This window comes from Pan troglodytes, chromosome 5, assembly GCF_028858775.2.
Source record: "Pan troglodytes isolate AG18354 chromosome 5, NHGRI_mPanTro3-v2.0_pri, whole genome shotgun sequence".
NCBI lineage: Eukaryota > Metazoa > Chordata > Mammalia > Primates > Hominidae > Pan > Pan troglodytes.
The window spans coordinates 19,540,665-19,566,233 of record NC_072403.2 but is presented as its reverse complement, the minus strand read 5'-3'; the positions used below and the strand labels follow the sequence as shown (position 1 = coordinate 19,566,233).

At 42.6% G+C, this 25,569-nt stretch overlaps 1 protein-coding gene and 1 long non-coding RNA gene across 11 annotated transcripts in view; one reads left to right on the top strand and one right to left on the bottom strand.

The window, feature by feature from the left end:
• Positions 1-2: 2 nt before the first annotated feature.
• SIRT5 (sirtuin 5) overlaps positions 3-25,569 on the bottom strand; it is a 40,368-nt gene continuing 14,801 nt past the window's right edge. For all 10 annotated transcript variants that reach the window (XM_009450542.5, XM_054685600.2, XM_054685602.2 and 7 more), the window contains 6 exons: positions 22,686-22,911; positions 18,968-19,055; positions 17,522-17,575; positions 15,385-15,508; positions 13,592-13,707; positions 3-2,771 (listed from right to left, as the gene is read on the bottom strand). In XM_009450542.5, coding sequence (XP_009448817.3) covers positions 2,696-2,771; positions 13,592-13,707; positions 15,385-15,508; positions 17,522-17,575; positions 18,968-19,055; positions 22,686-22,911 — 684 coding nt within the window. In that variant the 3' untranslated portion in view covers positions 3-2,695. The remainder of the gene's footprint in view (positions 2,772-13,591; positions 13,708-15,384; positions 15,509-17,521; positions 17,576-18,967; positions 19,056-22,685; positions 22,912-25,569) is intronic.
• On the top strand, positions 3,071-15,287 carry LOC134810270 (uncharacterized). Its single transcript, XR_010157902.1, has 3 exons — positions 3,071-3,152; positions 14,899-14,976; positions 15,205-15,287. It is a non-coding gene; the product is annotated as an uncharacterized LOC134810270 (long non-coding RNA).

Below are 25,569 nucleotides of genomic sequence, written 5' to 3'. Positions count from 1 at the left end.
CGTACTTTTTTTCCAAGTATATTTTATTTCTTGGCAAACATGGCCCTTTGTGATCGCTGTGTTTCTCTCCTCCCATCCATTATACAACACTAAATGATTCATCATTCTTTGAACAAATCAAACTGTTTCACACCTGCCATGCATTTGTACCGACCGTGCTCTTCCCTCTACTGCCGCAGCCCCCCAGGTAGAAGTCCTTTTTATACTTCAAAAATTCCCACCCAGGCAAATTTCAAGCACCTTACCCCTACCCCATCCCACTCTGCCCATCTCTAATTGCGCTGGTCTGAACCCGCACAAATGTCTGTGTAGTTTCTGCACTTCATAACAGCTTATATGACAGTTGCTCCAGCCATTCTGTGAACCCCTGAGGGGAAGGGCCAGGTCTTGCTAGTCTTTTTATTTCTAATGTCTATCATCTGGTAGATGTTTAATAAATGCTAAGCTGAATAATTCTATCTTACACATATATTGTATTTTTAATTCTCTTTTCATGTCTTCTGTTTTAGAAGCAATTCCCAATTTAAAAACGACAAAACCAAATAGGAACAAAAATGATAAAACTTGAAAACAACAACAACAACAACAAAAGCTGCTGAACCAGAGGTTCAGTATGAGAGGAATTGCAAAGAACAGTTTTGAAATCTCTAGGCCTTAGTCAGATAGAAATTACAAATCAAAAATATAATCAGACTCCCTGAGACACTGTGCTAACACTAGGAAAATGAATAAAGTTAACTTGGAGCAGCCCAGGAACAAACTTATAAGTGCATGATGGTATTTTATGTGCAAAACTGCTTTATAAGTACTATAAGACTATTACAGGTATTACCAGTGCCCTCAGTGTAAACTCCTTGGCCCACCCATGTAAAGTGTAAATCAAGCCCTCAGGGTCCCTGACTGGTTCTCCAGCCGCCCCATAGGCTATGAGCATCCCCGTTCCCTACACAAAGGACCACTGGGATTTATTAAAGGTTATGCCTTGCAATGCAGTACAAAGTTTTATATGATAGTGTCTTGTTGCCTGTTTCTACAAAAGCCAAGGGTGTAACATTAAATGCAATTTTGCAAGGGGCTGAGGTGATGTGGTCCAAGTATGTAATCACTTCAGGGAGCCATATGTGACCTTCATACACTGTTGATAATGGCCATGCCTCCCGGTCAGGCCTGTGACACCTGCTGGACAGCAGGTATTCCAAGGCCCCTAAGCACTGAGTTAGCTGGTAAAGGTTAAGGAAAAAGCTGTATTCTTACTACTTTACTCCAAGGTAGTAAAGTGTATGGAAGATGTACCTGACAGAAATAACTTAAGCATCCCCTGAGAATGACCCTGTATGGCAGATGCATCTGACAGCAATAACTTAAGAAATGAGGGTTGCCACGTGGAGGCTGCTGAGGGGAGGGTGCTGAGTGAAAGTGCTGTGTAAACTGCAAGTGGTTGCAGTTCTGTCCAGCCCGCGGCCACTGGACCACCCTGTAAGGTTCCCCAAATAAACCCTATGTTTCCTTCACTAGCTCCAGGTCTCTTCTTTGGCCTCTTGAACCTGGTGCCATCCCTACTGAAGTTAACAGAGGTCTGGCCCAACATAAGGGCATCATTTTTTAAAGTCCCATGGAAAAAACTCCCAGCAGAGTTCAGCATCTGGGAACGGTTGGCAGGCCCCACAGGAACCATAGCTTCTGCCTTTATGATGCTGAGAAACACTTCACTGTTGACTTCCCCCATCTAAGGGGGCCAGAGCTAAATTTTAGGCAGCTGTGTTTATCCTGGGGGTCCACATATTTGCATCATTCTTCTCATCATGATGTTCTACCTTGTTGGTACTGTTCTCTTCCTTCTTTGTGTGAGTTCCTGTTGTGAGCTGCCCCTTGTTCACTGAGGTAATGTAGCCAAACAAGGTTAAAAAGCCCCCAGTAAGCCGGGTGCGGTGGCTCATGCCTGTCATCTCAGCACTTTGGGAGGCCGAGGCGGGCAGATCACCTGAGGTCGAGAGTTTAAGACCAGCCTGACCAACATGGAGAAACCCCGTCTCTACTAAAAATACAAAATTAGCTGGGTGTGGTGGCACATACCTGTAATCCCAGCTACTCATGAGGCTGAGGCAGGAGAATCTCTTGAACCCAGGAGGCGGAGGTTGCTGTGAGCTGAGATCGCACCACTGCACTCCAGCCTGGGCAACAAGAGTGAAACTCTGTCTCAAAAAAAAAAAAAAAAGTCCCTAATAAAGCCATATTGTGGGGTAATGTCTTTATACAATAAATTACCTACTGTAGAGTGTGATTTTATTTTCCACTAAAACTTGTGCAAAAATCAGAATTAAATAGTAGGGTTTTTACCCCTTGACTTCTACTTTGCCCAAATAACAAAAATATAATCAGAATAACTATTTTTTTTAGACAATCTAATTTACAAAATTTTTCCCTCCCAATAACCAACCATACACATCAAAGATACCTCACGTTTCAATTCAAACCAAATAATATGAATTAACTTTCCAGTTCTGTGACATTTGAATGTGGGTGCTCTTTGCTACTTCTAAACCCCCATCACTTATCAACAGGTTGGATTCCAGCGAGGGAATCAGAGGCTATTTTTAGATTGTTCAGTATTCAGCTCACCACCCATAAGACCATTTCTCCTCTGCGTGTGGCCTAGTTCTTAGATATACTGTAATTTCTTTCTTCCCCAGGACACTTAAGAAACAGTTTCATTTTCATGATGGGCAAGGGCTTCAGGAAGAGTCGTTCCACAGGGTCCCTGGAAATGAAACCTGAAAGAGAAGAAGCAAATACAGCAGTTTTGAACTACAGGTTAGCAAAATGAATGCCCTACTTCAGCAAGCACTTATTTCTGAAGTAATAGCCAAAGTAAAACCCAAATTCTCATAAAGATGGTATTATGAATTTCCATGCCCACTTCTTTCAACTAGCTTCTAACAACTCTAGTTATAACATTTCACTATGGGCTGGGCTCTGTGACTGGGGGAATTTTGAGAAGCAAATGTCTAGAATTTATGTGCCATAAAGAAGAATTTTATTTCAAGGTGTAAGAGACATGATTACAAAGTGTATTCTGTTTGTTTTTTTCAAATCCTGAGAACCTGTGCAAGTAAAGTGTATTTTGGGACTGTACTGCCAAACTCATTGAAATTGTAAGTATAAAATATACATGTATGTGTGTTATATATGTATTTTATATACATATATATGTTTTATGTGTATCATATAACACGTATGTGTTTGGCATGTTATATATAGACACAATACATACTTTTTTGTGTATATATATGTGTGTATATATATGTGTGTGTGTATATATATATATATATATATACATAAAACATTACAGCAGCATTCACAGGTAGTACTGAGAACAAGAGAAAAAAATACTCATGCACTATCTGACCACTAGGATCTCAGCTAAGTCAACGAGCCTCTCAAACCACCTGTTGAACTTTCTGACTAGCTTCTGAGGTGTAGTTAGAAAAAAGAGAAAGAGGAAGGAGAAAAAAGAAGAAAAATCATGGACTTTTGTTTCAAAAAACTATGAATAAGAAGCAAAAGCAGGACTTCCTCGTGCATTATTAAAAGAAAACCAGTTGAGCACAATTAAAAATGGAAAAGGCATTTCCTCAGTGTAACTCATTTATATTATTTATTCTTGATACAATACAAATAGTGACTGCCTTATCCCTCAAATGCTTTGTTCTATCAACGGAGTGCCACTTAATGGACAGCCCAGACTACACGGCATCTCCAGTCCGTCTGCCCCCTGCCACGTGCTGAGCACTGACTTCCAGAAAGTTCCAGGCCAGTATGTGGTTATCCAGGAATTACTGCCAGGCATGGGGAGCGTTTAGGGAATTCCCAGATCCTCAATTTCCACCTCTTCTCTTTCTTAAGTGATTTCAAGTGCCCCTTTCCACATTCACCCTTCTTCCGCCTTACAAAAGCAAACTGGACCCCTCACCCATCCCAAATTTTACAATGATACCTCATCCCCGAGTGTGAAATAGAGGGAGTGTGAAACATATGGAGTACCAAATAGAGGGACGTCTGGAATACTGGTGTAGATCTGACACCTTCATATGTAAGTAGGATGGTTTCATTCTTGCTTTCAATAAAGTTGAAAGAGGGTCGGAAAGGATTTTCAGTGAATAGATCGCTAAGTATGATACAAAATTACTCTGTGTATTTTGGCATACAACTTGGAAGGTGGTCCAAAATTGGAGTGGCAAGGCTATACCAAAATTTCTTTCATGGCTGGGCATAGTGACTCATGCCTAGAATCCCAGCACTTTGGGAGGCTGAGGCAGGAGGATCGCTTGAGGCTAGGAGTTCGAGACCAGTCTGGGCAACATGGCAAGACCCCGTCTCTACAAAAAGGTAACAGTAAAAACAACCATGCGTGGTGACACGAGCTTGTAGTCCCAGCAACTCCGGAAGCTGAGGCGAGAGGATCACTTGAGCCAGGAGTTTGAAGCTGCAGTGAGTTACGATTATACCACTGTACAGACTCCAGCCTGGGTGACAGAGGGAGCTCCCTCTCTTAAAAAAAAAATAATTCCCTCATGCCCAGAGTTTAGGTGGCCCAGGTCTTTCAGTACTTACATCTATAAAAAACAACACTGAAGATTACAATTGACATTGAAAAAGTAAAATTTAGCTTGGCAGGTCAAAATCTGCCCAGCGATTCTTTGGATCAGAATAAAAGACACGGGTAAAGCCAGCTGCCAAGTTAATAGGAAACAATATATTTTCCCCTAGGATAAGCTGCAAAATGTCTTAATTCCATTCTTTGAGTGACTACTGCTTTTGGATTTTGTTCCTTAATATAATAAACTATTGGAAACATTGCTATTTGAAATTATAGCAGTAAAGAATGAAATATTCCTCTAGCCTTGAGGATCTAAGTCACTTTGATACTGAGAAGCAGCCTGGATTTCCAACCCAGGTGCAGAGCTTCAGATAAGGGATTTCTGGACACAACATTCCACGTTGATCTAAACTTTGTATTATAGTTTCTGGGGAAGTGGGACCCTGGCCTACTTTGCCAGCCAGACATGATGTTGACCCCTTTACACTGTACAGCCCTGCTAGTTGCTTGAGTCTATCAAAAACTACTTCATTCAAATTTCCCCCCAATTGCTTTAATAACTCCACCTTTCCCTTGTTGGGAAACACTTCTCAGTTCTACGGGGGTCCGGTCCCCCTCATTGCATTAAATCAATAAACCTGATCTTGACAGAATACCGGTTTGTTTATGGTGACTACAGGAGGATTGGGTTAGAACAGGAGGAACTGTCTCCTTCCAACAATAGGTAACACTCAGCCATAGAAACATGGACCAATTCAAAGTTTATGCCCCATTCATCTATTAAGGATATATTTCCAGGCCAGGAGCAGTGGCTCACGCCTGTAATCCCAGCACTTTGGGAGACCGAGGTGGGCGAAGCACTTGAGGTCAGGAGTTTGAGACCAGCCTGGCCAACATGGTGAAACCCTGTCTCTACTAAAAATACAAAAATTAGCTGGGCGTGGTGGCAGGCACCTGTGATCCCAACTACTCAGGAGGCTGAGGCAGAAGAATCGCTTGAATCCAGGAGGCAGAGGTTGCAGTGAGCTGAGACTGCACCCTGCACTCCAGCCTGGGCAACAAGAGCAAAACTCCATCTCAAAGAAAAAAAAAAAAATCCAATAAAATGTTACTTGTTTGGAATTATTAATCTACATTTATATGTATTTTTTGTTTTTACAATTATGCACTGCAGATTAGTGATAATTCTATCTAGAAGATGTTTTAGTAAAGCATTTTTTAACATTTTAAGGAAATTGAAAAAATTAAATAATTCATATGATATTTTGCTGTAGAAGTATAATAGGTAGTCAGTAAAAGATTTTCTTTCTCTCTCTTTTTTTTTTTTTTTTAAGACAGAGTCTCACTGTGTCACCCAGGCCGGAGTGCAGTGGCACGATCTTGGCTCACTGCAACTTCTGCCTCCCAGGCTCAAGGGATTCTCCCACCTCAGCCTCCCAAGTAGCTGGGATTACAGGTGTGGACCACCACGCCTGGCTAATTTTTGTATTTTTAGTAGAGATGGGGTTTCGCCATGTTGGCCAGGCTGGTCCTGAACTCCTGGCCTCAAGTGATCCTCCAGCCTCAGCCTCCCAAAGTGCTGGGATTACAGGCATGAGCCATTGTACCTGGCCAGTAAAAGATTTTCTTGCATAAAAATATATTACATTAGTATAAATTCTGTAGTAGTGATAGAATGGAAATACAAGTTCAAAGAGAAAAGAAAAAATGCAAAGTTTCCAATTGTTAAGGAAGGGCTTGTATATTTATTTTGTAAATGGATGGTGGTATGTACCAGATATTTATAACATTCAGATTGGACTGGATACATTTTAAACAATGATATGGTAGTTTTTATTTTAAAATGTCAGTGTTTCGGCCAGGCACAGTGGCTCACGCCTGTAATCCCAGCACTTTTAGGAGCTTGAGCTAGGCAGATTGCCTGATGTCAGTAGTTTGAGACCAGCCTGGGCAATGTGGTGAAAACCCATCTCTACTAAAAAAAAAATACAAAAAATTAGCTGGGTGTGGTGGCGCACACCTGTAGTCCTAGCTACTTGGGAGGCTGAGGCAGGAGAATCGCTTGAACCAGGGAGGCGGAGGTTGCAGTGAGTCGAGATCGTGCCACTGCAGTCCAGCCTGGGCAACAGAGCCAGACTCTGTCTCAAACATCAATAAATAAATAAATAAAATGGCAGTGTTTCCAATGCACTTGGAATCACATCTCCAACTATATTTGATTTAAAAAACCTTAGATGTCAACTTTTAAAATGGGAAAGGCAAACATGAACAGTGTTTGAAAGCCTCTTTCTAGCACACCTGTGCACTCTGCCGGCCCCCACCAGTTGTAGGACAACCACGACTACAGTGTTAGCTCCACATCTGCTCACGCCACTTGTATTGGTTAATGTAATCATCCTGCTGCATTTAAAATTACGTAATAAACTGCAAAAATAGAGCTGTTAAGAGAGTTATTTCTAGGAAAACTAGTTGAATGCTTGGGAAAGACATACTGAGTCACTAAATATAATTTGGTTAAATTAGGTGTAGGTGTAAAAGATGGGGGAAGACTGCTTCACATGTTTCTTTTCCTAAGTTCTTGCTCTCCTTTAAAAGAAAAAAAAAAAAAACAGACAAATATCAAAAACCAGAAGTTGTAATCCAGTGTTTGCCAAGGTTTCTTGGTAAGAATTACCTGGGTCATTTGCTAACTACACAGATAAACAGGCATCTCCCCCTAGAAATTCTGATTCAGGAAGTCTAGGTGGGGGCCTTGGGATCTGATTTTCCTGGTTGTCTGTTTTGTTTTATAAAATAAGGGCTGGAGTCATTCGTATCTTCAAGGGTATTTGGGGAACATGAGGAAGATTATGGATACGACAAGAAAGGTGAGCTCCAATCAGCAGATCCCTAACTCAAACAAAAGGCCTTTAGCTCTATTCCAAAAAAAAAAAAAAAAAAAAAGCAGGCCAAGTGTGATGGCTCACGCCTGTAATCCCAGCACTTCGGGAGGCAGGTGGATCTCTTGAGGCCAGGAGTTTGAGACCTGTCTGACCAACATGGTGAAATCCTGTCTCTACTAAAAATACAAAAATTAGCCAGGTGTGGTGGTGCACGCCTGTAATCCCAGCTACTCAGGAGGCTTAGGTGGGAGGACTGCTTGAGCCCAGGAGGCAAAGTTTCCAGTAAACCGAGATTGCGCCACTGCACTCCAGCCTGGGCAACAGAGCAAGACTCTGTCTTAAAACAAAACAAAACAAAAAACAAACAAAAAGCAAATGAAGGTAGATTTATGCTTTATATCAAAATGTTTAAAGTATGTATGTGTCCTTTTTTATTAGTCTTGTTTTCAGTGGCTTTTTGAATGAACAGACCAACTAAGCCCTGACTGCATGGACTAGGAGGGCTTCCCTACCCGCCCTTGACAGCACAGCCAGGGAGAGCGCTGGACTTCCCTAACACACACGGTCAACTATCGCTTCAAAGCAGTGACCTCTTCACACCCTAGATAGGTAACTATATAACCACAACAATCTATAAAACTCTTCTACCTAACAATTCCTTAGACTTCTAAACTCCAACAGCAGGTAGCTTGGGTGTCTTCCCTCCCCAGAGCCCCCAACTCCATTACTTTACTGCTCGCCTCTCCTGGGACTTCCTCACTCCACTCCAGCCACACTGAGGGGCCTCTGCTCCAGGTGGTCCCAGTGTCTGAAAAGCTCTTATCCCAGATTATGTCTTCGGCTGCCTCCTTCACCTCCTTCAAGTCTTTGCTCCAATCTCTTCTTAATGAGGTTTGTGCATCTTTACTTTGTGCAGTCTCTTAGCACCTGCTCACGTGCTGTAGAATGTGTACCTTATGTTCACTGCTTACCTGTCTGCCTCCACCACTAGAATATAATCTTTCCTTGGTAGCTATTTGTTTTGTTTACTGATATATCCTATCCTAAGCACTTAGAACAGTGTCTGATACATAGTGGATACTTATAAATATTTGTGGACTTTAATTAAATTTCAACATTTAGAGAAATTTAAAGATCAACAGGGCACAACATAGTGGCTGCAGGGCACAGTGGGCCAAAGGTGCTTTGAAGGCCCTGGCCACCAGCTCCCTGCAGCGACAGTCCCATTTTTGCCTCAGCGAATGTACAAATCCTACAAGCCAAGGCCCCCTGGGGTTGAGTAACAGTCAAAACACTGAGGTTTAAATTCAAAAATGCCTAGGGTTTATTGGAATAGTCAGGGTTTATCAGAAATCATCCAATATAAGCATCGGACATGGGGAAAACGACAAAACCAAAACTGGAACTAATTAACACCTTGAAAATATAAATACATTCCTGTGGGAGGAGAATTCTATGCCTTTGTCTCTAGATTAGAACTGGGGCAAAGAATCTGAACAACTTGTGTAAGGCCTAAGGTGTCTTGTGAGATCCAAATCCTTATTAAAATATAGGCAGCATTCTAGCTGCCTATTTAGGTAACAAAGAAAATCAGGTTAAAAGTAGCAGAGAACATTATTCCATTTTTTTTTCTCCGTAACCTAGAGCAGGGGCTAGAAAACTTTTTCTGTAAAGAGCCACACAGGACATATTTTAGGCTTTGCAGACCAGCCAGTCTCTGTTGCAACTATTCACCTCTGTCATCCTAGTGCAAAAGCAGCCACACACAATATACAAACATATGGCCACAGCTGTCTTCCAGTGAAACCTTATTTACAGATACAGGTGGTGGGCAAATTTGGCCCACAGGCAGTAGTTTGCTGACCCCTGACCTAGGGTAGAGTTCAACCAAAATCTGTTAAGCACGAGATATATAATTCTGCCATTGTTAAGCTCTGTGTTTAAACAGTCCTCTCAATTGCTCCAGGGTTGGTTTCTGCCTTTGAAAAATTGAGTAGGATGAGATGACTATCACCAGCATCTCTTCTAAATGTCAGCTTTGATGATGCCAAGAAAAAAGCATTGCTGGCTTCATTGATCAGTTACTCCTTCATTGATGAGATGACAGTTCTTGCGGTCAGTCTGGTTGATAAGTAGCTTGCCAAATTGATAAGAATTTCTAACTAGCAAGTAGCCTGTTTGTTAGAGACAATCATAGGTTTTCAAGACAATATGAAGCTGAAGAATTTTGGCTGAAGTAGCAGCTGAAACAGGTCTGTGGTTTTAGGAGGCTTGACTTGAGCAGTGATATATATTACATGCCAAGAATCTCTCCTGAACTGGCAGGAAAAACCACCAAGTTCAGTTTCTTTCACATGAAGACACAGCCACCATATCCAAGGGATGCTGGGCCCCTGCTGCTCAGTCCATGGCATGGGAGGTGGGGGCTAACTCTAAACTTGGGTTGTGGAAATACTCCAGTTTTATTTTCTTCTTTTTCTCTATCTGCATTTTCTTGCTTTTCTACAATGATGATTTGTTTTAATTCTTTATAATAATTAGAGATGAGATGGAGATCAAATGACTGAAAATAAACCATATTAGAAGAACCAAACTGGGGACATAGCTCATGTCCTGCTTCACAAAGTTTATCCTGTCCCACTCTTCGAGTTTTCTGATGGTCTTTCAAACAGATAGGAGGCTTGAGCTGCCTAGCTCCGGTATTACTACCCTTAGTCATGCTAAGTGGCCCAGCTGCTCCACATAGGTGCCACAACACAAATCAGATGGAGGCTCAATGTGCATTTTTCAGGAGATAAGTTAGAAGATCATTTAACTTTTTATCTAACAGCTTTATTGAGATTTGATTCACATACAATCCACCTATTTCAAATATATAATTCAGTGGCTTTTAGTGTATTCACAGAATTATACAACCATCACCACAATCAACTTTAGAGCATTTTTAACAACCTCAAAGAAACTTGTTCTCATTAGCACCCACTCCCAATTCCTCCCTACTCCCAGCCAAAACAACCACTCATCTACCTTCTCTCTATTGATCTGCCTATTCTAGATATTTCGTATAAATGAAGTCATACCATATGTGGTCTTTTATGACTGGCTTCTTTCACTTAGCATAACGTTTTCAAGGGTCATCCATGTAGTAGCATATATGGATACCTCGTTCTTTTTATGGCTAAAATACAGTCCATTGTACAAACATACCAAATTTTATTTATTCATCCTTCAGTCGATGGACGTTTGGGTTGTTTCTACTTTTTCCATGAACAAGTTGCTATGAACATTTGTGTACAAATTTTTGTGTAGATGTATGATTTCATTTCTAGGACTGTATACCAAGGAGTAGAATTGCTAGATCATATAGTAACCCTATATTTAAATACCACATTGTTTTCTAAAATGACTGCGCCATTGTACATTCTCATCAGCCATGTATGAGGGTTCCAATTTCTTCATCAACACTTGTGATTTTCCTTTATCTTAAAAATTATAGCCACGCTTGTGGCTGTGAAGTGGTATCTCATTGTGGTTTTGATATTGAACATCATTTCAATATGCTTATTGGCCATGTGTATATATTTGGAGAGATGTCTTTTCAAATATTTTGACCTGGTTTTTAATCGGATTGTCTTTTTATTATTTATAGTTGTAAGAGTTCTTTATATATCCTGGGTACAAATCCCTTATCAAATATCAAATATTAGACTTACAAATATTTTCTCCGATTCTATGGGTTGTCTTTTTTTTTTTTTTTTTTTTTTTTTTTTTTTTTTTTTTTTTTTTTGAGACGGAGTCTGGCTCTGTTGCCCAGGCTGGAGTGCAGTGGTGCGATCTCGGCTCACTGCAAGCTCCACCTCCCGGGTTCACGCCATTCTCCTGCCTCAGCCTCCCGAGTAGCTGGGACTACAGATGCCCAACACCACGCCCGGCTAATTTTTTGTATTTTTAGTAGAGACGGGGTTTCACCGTGTTAACCAGGATGGTCTCGATCTCCTGACCTCATGATCCACCTGCCTCGTCCTCCCAAAGTGCTGGGATTACAGGCGTGAGTCACCGCACCCGGCCTATGGGTTGTCTTTTTACTTAATCGATGGTACTCACTGGAATACAGAAGTTTTAAATTTTGATAAAGTCCAATTTATCCATTTTTCTTATGTTACTTGCTCTTTTGGTGTCATATCTAAGAAAGCTTTAACCCAAGGTTACAAAGACTTACTCCTACATTTTCTTTTGACATTTTATACTTTTAGCTCTTACATTTAGGTCTATGATCCATTTTGGGTTATTTTTTGTAATGCTGTGACAGAGGGGTCCAAGCTTATTCTTTTGCATGTGGGTATCCAGCACTATTTCTTGAAAAAGACTGTATTTCATCAAATTGTCTTGCCACTCTTTTCAAAAATCAGTTGACCATGAATGTGAGGTTTGTTTTATTGTTCTGTTTTGTTTTGTTTTTTACTGGACTCTCAATTCTACTCCACTGATTCTATATATCTATCCTATGCCAGTGCCACACTGTCTTGATTACTGCAACTTTGTAGTAAGTTTTTTTTTTTGGAGACGGAGTTTTGCTCTTGTTGCCCAGGCTGGAGTGCAATGGCACAATCTCGGCTCACTGCAACCTCCCCCTCCCAGGTTCAAGCGATTCTCCTGCCTCAGCCTCCCAAGTAGCTGGGATTACAGGCATGTGCCATCATGCCTAGTTAATACATAGTAAGTTTTGGAATTGGGAAGTATGAGTTCTCCAACTTCATTTTTCATTTTGTTTTGGCTATTTTGGGTCCCTTGCATTTTCATATGAATTTTAGATTAATCTTTTCAATTAATTGCTGTAAAAAGCCAGTTGTGATTTTGATAGGGACTGAGTTGATTGAGCCCATAGATCAATTTGGGGAGCATTGCCATCTTAATCATATTAAGTTGTCCAATCCATGAACATTGGATATGTTTCCATTCATTTAGGCCTTCCTTATTTCTTCCAATAATGTTCTGTAGTTTTCAGAGTATAAGTTTTGCATAGGAGGCAATTTTTTTTTAAGGCTATCTTCTTAGTTCCTACTACTCACACACAAATGAAGAACTATGGATCAAGAACACAGGCTGTAGCTGACCAAAAAGACCCATGGAAAAGAAGAGGCCCAGAGCCAGTTCACTCACTTGAGGAGGGGCCTACTGAAGTGTCTGTGGCCCCTTTTCTTTCTTTTTTCTTTTTTTTTTTTAAATCCCAGCAAAGACTTTGAAGAGTGGTTCCTATCCTGGCTGTACACAGGAATCACCTAGGAAGCTTATCAAAATGATGATATCTGGGCTGCAACTCACAGCAATGACATCGAAATTTCATGAGGTGGCACCCAGGCATCAGTATTTTTAAAATATGCAGCCAAGGTTGGAAACTGTTGATTAAAGTAATGACAAGATGCTTCAATGAAGTTTTCTATTTTATTCATTTATATTAATTTACTACTTATTTATATTCTAACTTATTCAAAAGGAATTAACTAGATGGACAAGAATTAGAGGTAAAGGCAAAAAAAAAGTTGGGGTGAGAAAAAAGACAGAACATGGATGAAGAAATAAAACAGACCCAGGAATAAGACTAAAAATGCATACTATGACAATCTACACTTCCCACCCAAACTTGGGAAGCAGGATCAGTGTCATAATATGGCCACAGATACAAATAACCTTGGCGATTAGACCAAAGGGGAATCTGCCAGGTGGCCTCCCAGTAAGAACGGCAGGTGATGAGGTTCTGCAAGGGCGTCTCCCAGGCTTACTTGCAGAGCATTTGGGTAACCTACAACTAAAGGTCATCACTAAGTCTAGCTTAAAAATGTAAGGGAAAGCAAAGCCTAAGGAATCCAAGAAGAGCTTTCAAAATGTGAACAAACAAAAGTCCCACGGCAAATTTCGCGTACAATGACAGAGCTATCCTACCTTAGTCTACAGTGAATGATTTTGTTCTTCCATAAAAGCAACTGCAGATCAAACAAAAAAACACAAACCCTATGTCTTTTTTAAAAATTAGAGGAGTAGGTCAACTATGTTTAGATGACCATGTCTGTACCTGCCTCCCACATCTCCCTCTCCCATCAGGGTATCCCAGTACCTGAATCTGTTCGTAGCTGGGGTGGTCTCCGTGTTAAATTCAGCCACTGGCACGCCCCTGGCAGCCACCTGGGGGGCAAACATGGCTGCTGGGTACACCACAGAGGAAGTGCCCACCTACAAGGCAAGTACATGGAGATGAACAAACAGCCAGACGACAAGGAGAAGGAACATTTTTTCAGAAAACCTTACACAAACTCAGGCAGGTCTGTGGTTGCAGGTGTGAGAAAAGCCAAACAGGATGGGATAAAACAGGGTGTCCAAGGGACAAGGGAAAGTGAAGAGGTGTCCTTTGATCAATCACTAGAATCGAGAAGAATATGTGACATGAAAAGGAGAGTTATGCAAAGAGTGACATAGAAGTGACTCAATCAACATGTTTTGGGGTTAATTCTGGTTTTGTTTCTGCTTTTTAAAGTTAAACAAATGATCCATAACTTTTTAAAACATATTTTCTATCTTTTTGTTAAAGGTAGAAAATACGAAGAAAAAAACATACATATCATCCATAATCTTACCCCAAGATAACCACTGTTAACATTTTCATGTATGTCCTCTTAGGTTTTCTCTTATAAATATTTGCTTATAAACATTCTTTACAGGGATGGGAAGAGCATGACCTGTTTTGTAAACCGGCTTTTCTCATGTAACAATCCATCATCAACAGTGGTACTACACTCAGCGTTGGGGAGCATTCTTTAAATACTGGCTGAATGAATACGCACCACAAGAAAGTGCCTCTCCTTTAAAGACGTGTCAAGAAAAATTTGAAATACGCATACAATCTGTCCAATGAATCCCACTTTTAGGAAATGTGTCCTAAGGAAATCATTTGAAGAGCATGCTAAGATTTCTATCTAAGGATATTCACGATATCATTGATTAAACTATCAAAATTTGAAATAGCCCAAATGTCTTACAGTAGAGAATTAGCTAAATATATCATTCCTTATCCATATAAAACACCATACAGTCAATTGAAAGATGATATTGATTTAGACGTATTGATATGGAACATGCTAAGTGAACTGCTGCGTGAACAAAGTAGTTTCAAAACAGAACATATGTCGTGAACTCAGTTTTGAATTTTAATTAATACGTGTACATCTGCATAAGAAAAGGTTTAGACCAGAGGTGGGCAAACTTATTCTGAAAATGACCATACAGTAAATTTTTCAGGCTTTGCAGGCCATTCAATCTCTGTCACAAGTACTCAACTCTGCCACTTGTAGTCTGAAAGTAGTCATAGACAGTGTGTGGAAGAATGAGTGTGGCTGAGTTCCAATAAAACTTTATTTCCAAAAACAGGTAGCAGGCCCAATGTGGCCCAAAGGCTGCTGTTTGCTCACTCCTGGGTCTAGAAGAAAACATACTAAACTGCTAACGGTAACTATTTCTGGATAGCAGAACTATGGGCGATTTCTAATTTCCTCTTTATAATGTGATAATTTTTGCATGTTCTCAATTAAATTTAATCATAAGCATGTATTATTTAAAAAACCAATAGCATGTTCTTTTCTTTGTTTTTGGTGGGGCTGGGGGAGGAGGCTTTGAGATGCCCAAGACATGCATGGTTTCCTATTTTAATATAAATTCTTATTCATTGTTTCTCAGTTTTTCTATAGGATACCACAAAGACCTCTCAACATACATTTGAAGGAAAGGAAGAAATGGAGGGAGGAGAGAAGGCGGGAAGGAAAGAAGCAAGGGAGGGAGGAAGGAAAAGAGGAGAGGGGGAAGGAAAAAATAACAAACTCCAGTCCTGTCCTGGGGTTAGGGAAGGGCGTGACCCACCACTAGACATAAATCACAGTGGGCGAGCTCTCTGTCAACCTCCTCCAGAATGGCAGGATCCAGGTTTTCTCCAAACCACACGACGTGAGGTCGCAGCAAGCCCCCGCAGCCTGTCTCTTCACACCTGGAAGAATGGGATCCTTAAGCCAACCCTGAGCCAAGTCTGCCCAGCTGGATCGGAGGGAGGCCAGGGGCTGCCCCAAACCCAGTACATCCAGATGGGTCACCTCTGATGCCTCTTATTCCCTACACCCTCCCTCCCAGCCTATATAAACTTGCCTTGCTTATGAAGCATCAGGTTTAATGGTCTTTTTTTTTTTTTTTTTTTTTTTTTGAGACGGAGTCTCACTCTGCTGCCCAGGCGGAAGTGCAATGCCATGGTCTCCGCTCACTGCAACCTCTGCCTCCCAGGTTCAAGCAATTCTGCCTCAGCCTCCTGAGTAGCTGGGACTACAGTCGTGTGTGACCACACCCAGCTAATTTTCCTATTCTTAGTAGAGACCTGTTTCACCACATTCGCCAGGCTGGTCTCAAACTGCTGACCTCAGGTGATCTGCCCTCCTCGGCTTCCCAAAGTGCTGGGATTACAGGCATGAGCCACCGTGCCCTGCAGAACTGTCCTTATTTTTTATCTTGTCTGTATGTACTTGATGTGCTGACACATTGTTTCAGCTAAGCTTTCCCAGTTCATTCATTATGCTCACATTTGTGCTCACAGCCACCCAGACCTGGGAGACATACTGGACTCAGATTTGCCTCCCACCCCAAGCATCCCCTAATTTCATCAATGACCTGCTTTCATGTTCTCTCAGGTTCACGTCTCTCTGGCCCAGTATGTAGCCAGCTTTCCTGTGTCCATTACTAAAAATCTCTTCTTTCACTCCCTCCTACCTCAGGGTTACCTTCTATACACCTCCTAAAACCATCCCCCAAACACCATTTTCATCATAGTAATCTCCTGCATCACAGGAATCCTCCAGGTCTACCTATTCCTTCAGAAGAAAACTTTTAATATTTAGCAATTAAAACCCTCATGAGGAAAATTTAAAAGGTTCTGTGGTTAAATAAGCCAGTAAAGCATTAACATACATATTACAACCACTTTTTAGAAGGCAGCAATGTGGATTAAATGCTCTAAAAAGTCCTGCAGTAAAGCAAACATATTTTAACTTTGTTTAGTCTAACATTTCCATATTTATTTGAGTGCCTAACATGTTTTTTTCAAGTAATGTCTCAACGTAACATTAAATTAATGTTCTATGAAACACTTTTAGAAGTGCTGTTTTATTTTACCTTAAAAACACTCTAATCCAGCCGGGTGCAGTGGTTCACGCCTGTAATCCCAGCATGTTGGGAGGCTGAGGCGGGTGGATCATCTGAGGTCAAGAGCTTGAGACCAGCCTGGCCAACATGGCGAAACCTCATCGCTGCTAAAAACACAAAAAATAGCCGGGCGTGGTGGCGGGCGCCTATAATCCCAGCTACTCGGGAGGCTGAGGCAGAAGAATCACTTCAACCCAGGAGGCGGAGGTTGCAGTGAGCCAAGATCGTACCACTGCACTCCAGCCTGGGTGACAGAGTGAGATTCCATCTCAAAAAAAAAAAATAAATAAACTAAACACAACAAAAAACCTCTAATCCAATTACAGGTTATAGAAGTGCTGTTTTAATGCCTGGTTTTGAAAAATTGGCATAAAAATCTTCCTTTTTTTTTTTTTTTAATCTATGAACATTCTGTTTGGTCCTGTAACCTCTCCTATTCAGGTCCTTTCATTGCCTCCCTAACCCTGGATTAATAATGCCAGTGATGTTATTTGACCAGTTACAGGTCAGCCCCTATGCTTTCTATACACTGGGTAACCACCTGTCGCACGACAGCTTCAGAAACTTTCCCGACCTCAAATGATCCTACCAGAACACAAAGCAAAAAGAGGTTGGAAAGAAATCATTCTTTTCATCCTAATTTGGTTCATCCTTTGTCCTTTCACTTTTGGTCTCAGAGGTCAAGCCTGGTTTTTACATTTGTGCATTTGACTTAAGAGGCGTCTTGCCAAATACATGTTTAGGTTTTGATGTCTGTTTTTTTTTTTGTTTTGGTAACCTGGAACACCAGTACAAATCAGAGTTTTTTACCCACCGGGGAAGTTTCTCAATTGGGATGCTGGCATCTTGAGTTCCAGGTTCTGGAGCACTGAAGTAAATAATATTAGAAAAGAAAGATTGTTATTGGCATAATAAAAAATAAAGAAACAACATAACTCAGTTTGTATAATTGCCTGGCAGTATGTGGTATAAAACTCCTAATTAATACATGCTCACTTGGAAGGGCATTAGAAGGAAGGACCCCAAGCCATTAATTACCAGTGGTGCTGGGCATAGTGGCTTATGCCTGTAATCCCAGCATTTGGTGAGGCCAAAGTGGGAGGACTGCTTGAGGCCAGAAGTTCAAGACCAGCCTCGGCAATATAGTAAGACTGCATTTCTACCAGAAATACAAAAATTAGCTGAGTGTGGTGATGTGTGCCTATAGTCCTAGCTGCTTGGGAGGCTGAGGCAGGAGGATTGCTTGAGCCCAGGAGTTGGAGGCTGCAGTAAGGTGTGATTGTGCCACTGTACTCCAGCCTGGGAAACAGAGCAAGAACCTGTCTCAGAAAAAAAAAAATCACCAGTGGTTGTACTGCCAGTGAGGGAATGCATGTGTGGGGAGGGCTGGAGTGGCTGGGTGTGCTAAGGGGGAACTTCATGTTTACCTTTATACATCATCATCATTTGTATCCTCTGCAATGACATTATATAGTCCTTATACAATTTATACTGTTTTTAAAAGGCTGAGTGGAATTTTTCTCAATATTGTGTCTACCCTCAAATTTTTTCCTCATTGTAATAATAGTACATGTTCATAATAGAAATGTAGGAAAATTCAGAAAGATATAAAGAAGAAATTGAAAATTACCCATAATCCCTCCACTCCTGATATTCCTTATTAACATTTTGTTGTATTTTCTTCTGGTCTTTTAACTATATACAGATACACGAACTCATTGTGTGTACAAATTTAGGACCCTGTGGTTTTCACTTAACACTGTAAGTTGTGAGCAAAATATTTCTTTTATCACATGGCTATATTTAGTTTTTTTGTTTGTTTGTTTGTTTTTTGAGACAGGGTCTCCCTCTGTCACCCAGGCTGTAGTGCAGTGGCATGATCTCAGCTCACTGCAGCCTTGACTTCCCAGGCTCAAATAACCCTCCCACCTCAGCCTCCCTAGTAGCTGGGACTACAGGCATGTGCCACCACACCCAGCTAATTTTTGTGGTTTTTTGTTTTGTTTTGTTTTTTTGTAGGACAGGTTTCTCACTGTGTTGCCCAGGCTGGTCTTGAACTCCTGAACTCAAGCAATCTCCCCACCTCGTAACCCCAAAGTGTTGGGATTACAGGCATGAGCCACTGCACCCAGCCTTGTATTTAGTCTTATTTCTCATAAATATCCATGGGAATCTTTGATGAATGTTCAATTTCCTCACATTTATGTTCAACCTAAAGGAGAAAACAACCTATACTTATTCTGTAGTGTGGTATAATTACCCTTTTCCTGATAAAGCTGGACAAATTGGACTCTTGTAATTCTCAGCCACAACTCCACAAGAGGTACATCGAGTTTTAAATAAGCTACCTGAAAAATACATATGAAGCAAATCCAGAATTTAGTATAATCAAGAGCAACCTTCTCCATGTCTAAAAGGGTATAAGATACTTTATTTTTCACACTTCATTTCATGTTTTGGTCTCACCCAGTTACCCAGGCTGGAGTGTAGTAGTACGATCATAGCTCACTGCAGCTTCCAACTCATGGGCTCAAGCGATCCTCCCACCTTTGCCTCCTGAGCAGCTGGGACTATAGGTGTGCACCGCCACACTGAGCCATACTTCATTTTAGCAAATGGGCCTACCCTAGCTTTAGCTTTCATGGGAAACAGAGGCATGCAGTACTCTTAAGCCAGTCAAGAGCATATGCCCTCAAGGACTTTATAATCTGGAGGAAAAATAAATAACTCCATGACTAATGTGCCATCAGATGACCTTGGAGTGGTGTTCAAGTGGGCAGAAGTTGCCAATAGGGTAGAGGGAGCTCAACCTAAATCTAAGGGCATGATTTATTGACATGACTGACAAAGGTTCAATGGCGTGGGATATGTTTACAAAATTTTAACTTCGATTTCAGAAAGCTTGAATCTTTTATACAAAAGCACCTCAATAAATAAGTAATCAACTAATAAGTGAAAAAAGTAATTGTTAATACTAACCACCACTTATTGAGCTGAAGCAATCATGGTGGCCACAGTTTATGAAATGGGTACCAGGCAACTGGTGCCGTGCAGAGCACTTTCAACCCTAGTGGACATGCGCTGCTCCGTCCTGCCCACCAGTCCTTCCTTGGGGAGCACCATCCCTGCTCTCTCGCATGCTGAGCCAATAGGGCTGTGGGTCACATCCCAAATACAAGCTCAGCCACATGCTGCACACGGCCCCCATGTGGTGCCCATCCCTCTGCAGTCGTGTTTGGTCAGAAGGGTGGGCGTGTGGACCAAGCAAGCCTACCCAGAGGTTTATTTTCTGAGCAGGTGGCTGAGCTGGAGAGCCTGGAGCCGTCGGAGGCACTCTCCCTTGGCGCGTGGAGACAGATCAATTGCAGAGGGAGGAGGGAGGCCACCACAAAGAGTGAGCAAAGCTGAAAGAAGGAGGGGGACAGGGGCCGGGAGGAAAGATGACATAAGCTGCACCCCTAGGCTCCTCAGTTTTGTGAGCCAATAAACCTACTTTGTCAGTTTTAGCATAGACATTTTTCCCCATTTTCACATCTCTGAAATTCAGATGTGTCCTACAATTGCTACTGGCCAGATGAGACTGTAACATTACCATCATGCTTGCACAGACTTGTTGAAGGAGAACACTGAAATGTGGGGTGACTTTGTTGTTATTCTCCGTGGCCTGACCGGGCAGATTCAGCCCCTGGATCCTTCCGCCAACAAACCCTTCAAGGGCCACTTCAGGAAGGAAAGCAAGTTTTGGCTGTTGTCTACAGCCTTTCCACTGATGCCTTTTGGTAAGAACATGTCAGGCCCAATAGTGAACTTGCGGAAGGTGTGTCAGGAGCTTGGATGAGAATCCCAGCTGTAACAGAGGGGCATTCTCTCAGGAAACGCTGCATCATCCATCTCCCGAGACACAGAGCATGAAACTGCATGGAAAACACAGACATCCGTGCTCTGAGTCACTCAGAATCATTTAGAAGAGCTAGATAATGAGAAATATTTGGACCAGTTTATCATACTCATACTTTATGTATGCCTGGAAAGATATAATTTCTAAAGAACGTGTCTAAGTTTTAACAAGCTCTTTCTCTAAGTATAAAATAATTCTAAGGGATAATAAAATAGTATATCATGGTTTAGGCAGATTATATTCTAAATGCCACATTAAAAACATGATGCATCTTTAAAAAAACCCTTCATCAGACTGAAGATGCCATTGATTTTTTTTAACCTAAGTTAGAAGAGAGTTCTCATCGTTTGAAATTTTAAAAAGTCCTGACTAACACACATATATGATCTTATTTAATCCCGACAACAATTCTCTAAGATAGGCATTGTCATCTCGGTTTTATGCCGATGACATAGCCCACATTCTGACACTGCAGGGAAATTAGCAGAGGCACATGGAAAGTGGCTCAGACCCAGCAGATGTAGGTACCAAAAAGATGCTCGGTTAATAGGTGGCTGGCTGTTCCTGATGAACAAAAGACAGACACAGTCGAAATGAGTAGTGCCTCGCTTTCCTTATCAGGGTGATCTAAGTAAAAGCAGGCAGCTTCACCACACACACGCAAAAACAAACACCCCCCACTGGTGCACTGCTTCTGGAAATGCTACACTTAGAAATGCATTTTTGGCTGGCACAGTGGCTCACGCCTGTAATCCCAAAACTTTAGGAGGCTGAGGAGGGAGGATTGCTTGAGGCCAAGAGTTTGAGACCAGCCTGGACAACATGGTGAGACACTCTCCACAAAAATTTTAAAAAGTAGCTGGGCATGCTGGCATGTGCCTGTAGTCCCAGCTACTCTGGAGGCTGAGGTGGGAAGATCCCTTGAGGCCAGGAGTTCAAGGCTGCAATGAGCTATGATCGGGCCACTGCACCCCAGCCTGGGCAAGAGTGAAACCCCCATTGCTAAAAAAAAAAAAAAAAAAAAAAAAAAAAAAAATTAAATTAAATTAAATTAAGAGAAATAAATGCTTAAAAAATAAGAAATGCATTCCTTGGATTTGAATGCAGACTCTTTAAATGCAAATGGCCTTGGGGGAAACCCTAGTTTGCCCATTATGACTGTGGACAACTGGATGTGTTAGATTTGTGGTGACAGCAAAGAAGGGAGGAGCCAGAAGACAAGAGTGAAGGGGTGAGGGGTTACCCAGGACAGAGGAAGGAGCCCAGAGGGACCCAAGACAAACTCCACCGACATCATAGGCTTGGTGGGTTTGGTGCAGTGTCCAGCACTAAGCTGGCAGCTCCCTGAGGCTCCAGGGCAGGGCAGAAGCACAGCCTCAGTGGGGTCCACCGACATCACAGGCTTGGTGGGTTTGGTGCAGTGTCCAGCACTGAGCTGGCAGCTCTCTGAGGCTCCAGGGCGGGGCAGAAGCACAGCCTCAGTGGGGAGTGCCCACCAGGATGAAGGGGGAGTGCCCACCAGGATGAAGGGGGAGTGACAGGAGACCCCAAGATGCTGCAGTCTGCCCCTGCTCAAGCCCCAGCTGTCCAATGGGCCAGGCCTCTTATTCCTCAGCTCATTGAGGCCATTGTCTCACAGTACCGTGCCCCTCCACAGAGGAAAGGGTCACGCAGCTGTGCACCCCAGCGTTCCTCCAGTATAAAAAGCACACCAGCCACCTGGGCTCATGGGAACATGCAGATTCTGATTCAGTGGGGCCTATGGGGCCTGAGATTCTGCATTTTTAACAAGCTCTTGGGGGACGCCAAATGTTGCTGGCTCTTAGACCACCCTGAGCAGCGAGGATGTAGGAACTGCTGAGTGAATAATGTTAGTGGGTCAGGGGCTCCTCCCATGGCCAAAGGCAGCTGCCCAGGTGCCACGGGACACTAACATGTCCCCAAAGGAAATGCCACAGCATCCTATGGGACAGGACGGGTGTCCAGCAGGGAGGGAGGGAAGGCACCAGAGGTGATGCTGAAACAGCAGGACAGGTGTTTTAAAGCTGGTTCCCTGAATGGGAGTCTGGGGGTCTCTCACCATGGATCTCCAGAAGGTTCTTGGTGCCAGCCTTGCGGTGCAGCTCATCGATGTTCTGGGTGATGACCACGACTCGCCGGCCCTGCTTGCCCAGCCGGGTCTCACACTCGGCTATGGCGCGGTGCCCGGCGTTGGGCTCCTTGCTCCCCATGACCTCCCGCCGGTAGTGGTAGAACTCCCACACCCGGGACGGGTTGTGGGCAAAGGCCAGGGGAGTTGCCAGGTCCTGGGGGTGGGAGAGGAGGCAGGAGTGAGGGAGGCAGAGACAGCCAGGATGCTGAACCCTGGGGCACAGGCCCTTCCTCCCTAAGGCAGAGACAGGCAGCGTCGGGAAGGTGCAGGCTGGAGATGGCAGCACTATGTTCAAACAACATGGCAGATGCCAGGCAGGGTCTGGGTACCAGCCTACGTCCCCATCCTGGGACTGCCCAGGGACCTTGGAGAAATCAGTCAATTTCCTTAGTGACAAAACAGGGATGATGCAACCTGTCCCATTTACCTCCCAAGTAAGTTGTGAAGATGAAGTAAAGGAACATGCAGGAAGGTATTTTGGGTCGAGTCCCCTTTTTCATGCAGCCCTAAAACATACGAAGTGGATCTCATTTTGACCTACACCCAGGGAAAACATGAAATGCAAAATGCCCATTGAGGTCTAATGACCATGGGTGAGAAACTCAGTTTTTGTAACTATAGCTATGGCTATACACACACACACAAGTACACATCTACATACACGCACATCTACACACAACTAAACACACACAACTCAATATACATACACACTACACATATCTACACACACACAACTGCACACACACACACAACTAGACATACACACAACTACATACATATAACTACACACACTAAAGATACACACACAACTACACACATCTACATCCACACAACTATACACACAACTAAACATGCACACAACTACACACACAAACACACACAACTACACACATCTACGTATAAACTGCACACACATAGCTAAACACACATATGCTATTACACAAACTACACACATCTACATACACACACAACTGCACACACACACTACACAAAGCTAAACACACACACAACTACACACATACACACAACTACACACAACTAAACATATACACACATCTACATACACACAACTGTACATACACACTACATACACAACTACACCCACAACTAAACATACACACATATCTACATACACAACTACACACATCTACATACACACAACTGCACACACACAACTAAACATACACAATTACACAACATATACATAACTACACATATCTGTTAATACACACACAACTAAACATATACACCCAATTACATCTACATACACACACCTACATGCACAGAAGTACACACATCTACATACATACACAACTACACACATACATGCAACTACACACACAGCTAAACACACACACAGCTACACATAAAAAGTATTTTTATATATAAACAGAATAGATAAAATACATACACTTTAAATATGGTTCTGGGAGAAACAAACCTCCTTTCTGGTAAAGGAGCCAAGTAGGGGTTGTCTGGGGCTGGGGGCTGGCAGGGAAAGGCACAGGGAACTTTCAGCGATGACTGAAACATTCTGTTTCTTGATAGTGGAGGTGGGGGTGTTACGCAGTTGCATGCACCTGTTAAAACTCATCAAACTGTACACACAATGCACATGGGTGCATTTTATTCTAAGGAAATTCTGCCTCAATAATTTTAAAAAGAAATATGGCTTCTTTATCAAGGAGACACTTCCTACATTGAACACATGTGCATTTCATTCTACCGTAAAGGCCCCTCTGCTTAGTGGCAATGCCAGCCTTTGCCATGTGAGAGGTTGACCCACACTGACCCTGCTCTTCACCTAGAACACATGGCCTGGAGCAGTTTATAGGTGGCACAGGAACATGTCCACAGGTGTCCCTGGAAGGGTGTTGGAGTCAAATACATTCTATTGACTTCTTTGCTTTGTCTGCAAACTCTGAGCCTTTTCGGACGCAACTAAGCGCCCCTCCTCCGAGATCCTCCCGCACCCTCTGACCTCCCACCCTCTGCTGCTGCTAATCCAGGGAATGCCCAGTGGCCCCTCTTTCTTGCTGGCCCCTAATGTTCTCTGCTCTCCTTTCTCCCCACTTCACCTTTAAGGTAATGACCCCCACCCTTCGCCCAGATGGCAGCAGGCAGGAGGCAAAACACCCAAACATCTGCCAGGCTCAGATGTTCAGAAAAAGGAAGGGGCAGCTTCATGAACTCTGCATTCAATGAGAAATGAGCTACTAACCATGGAAGACATGTATTGCAGTATTTATTTATGACTGCTTTCGTTCAGCCAACGAAAATCCGTTAAGCACCTATAATGTGCCAGAGTTCTGGAAACTGGAGACAATGCAATGAATAAAACAAACAGAGGCCGGGCGCGGTGGCTCATGCCTGTAATCCCAGTCCTTTGGGAGGCCAAGATGGGTGGATCACCTGAGGTCAGGAGTTTGCGACCAGCCTGGCCAACATGGTGAAACCCTGTCTCTACTAAAAAATACAAAAATTAGCCGGGTGTGGCGGTGCATGCCTGTAATCCCAGCTACTCGGGAGGCTGAGGCAGGAGAATCTGGGAGGCGGAGGTTGCAGTGAGCCGAGATCACGCCATTGTACTCCAGCCTGGGCAACAAGAGCAAAACTCCATCTCGAACAATCAAACAATTCCTTGTCTTCCAAAGCTAGGGATTTCCTGAGCCAGTGGGATGGGAGAGCACAGACTGCAAAGGGCCATGAAGGAATGTTCTGGAGGGACAGAATTGTTCCATATTGTGATTATGATGCTGGCTATACAACTATGTCCATTTGTTAAAACTCATTAAATTGTACACTTAAAACT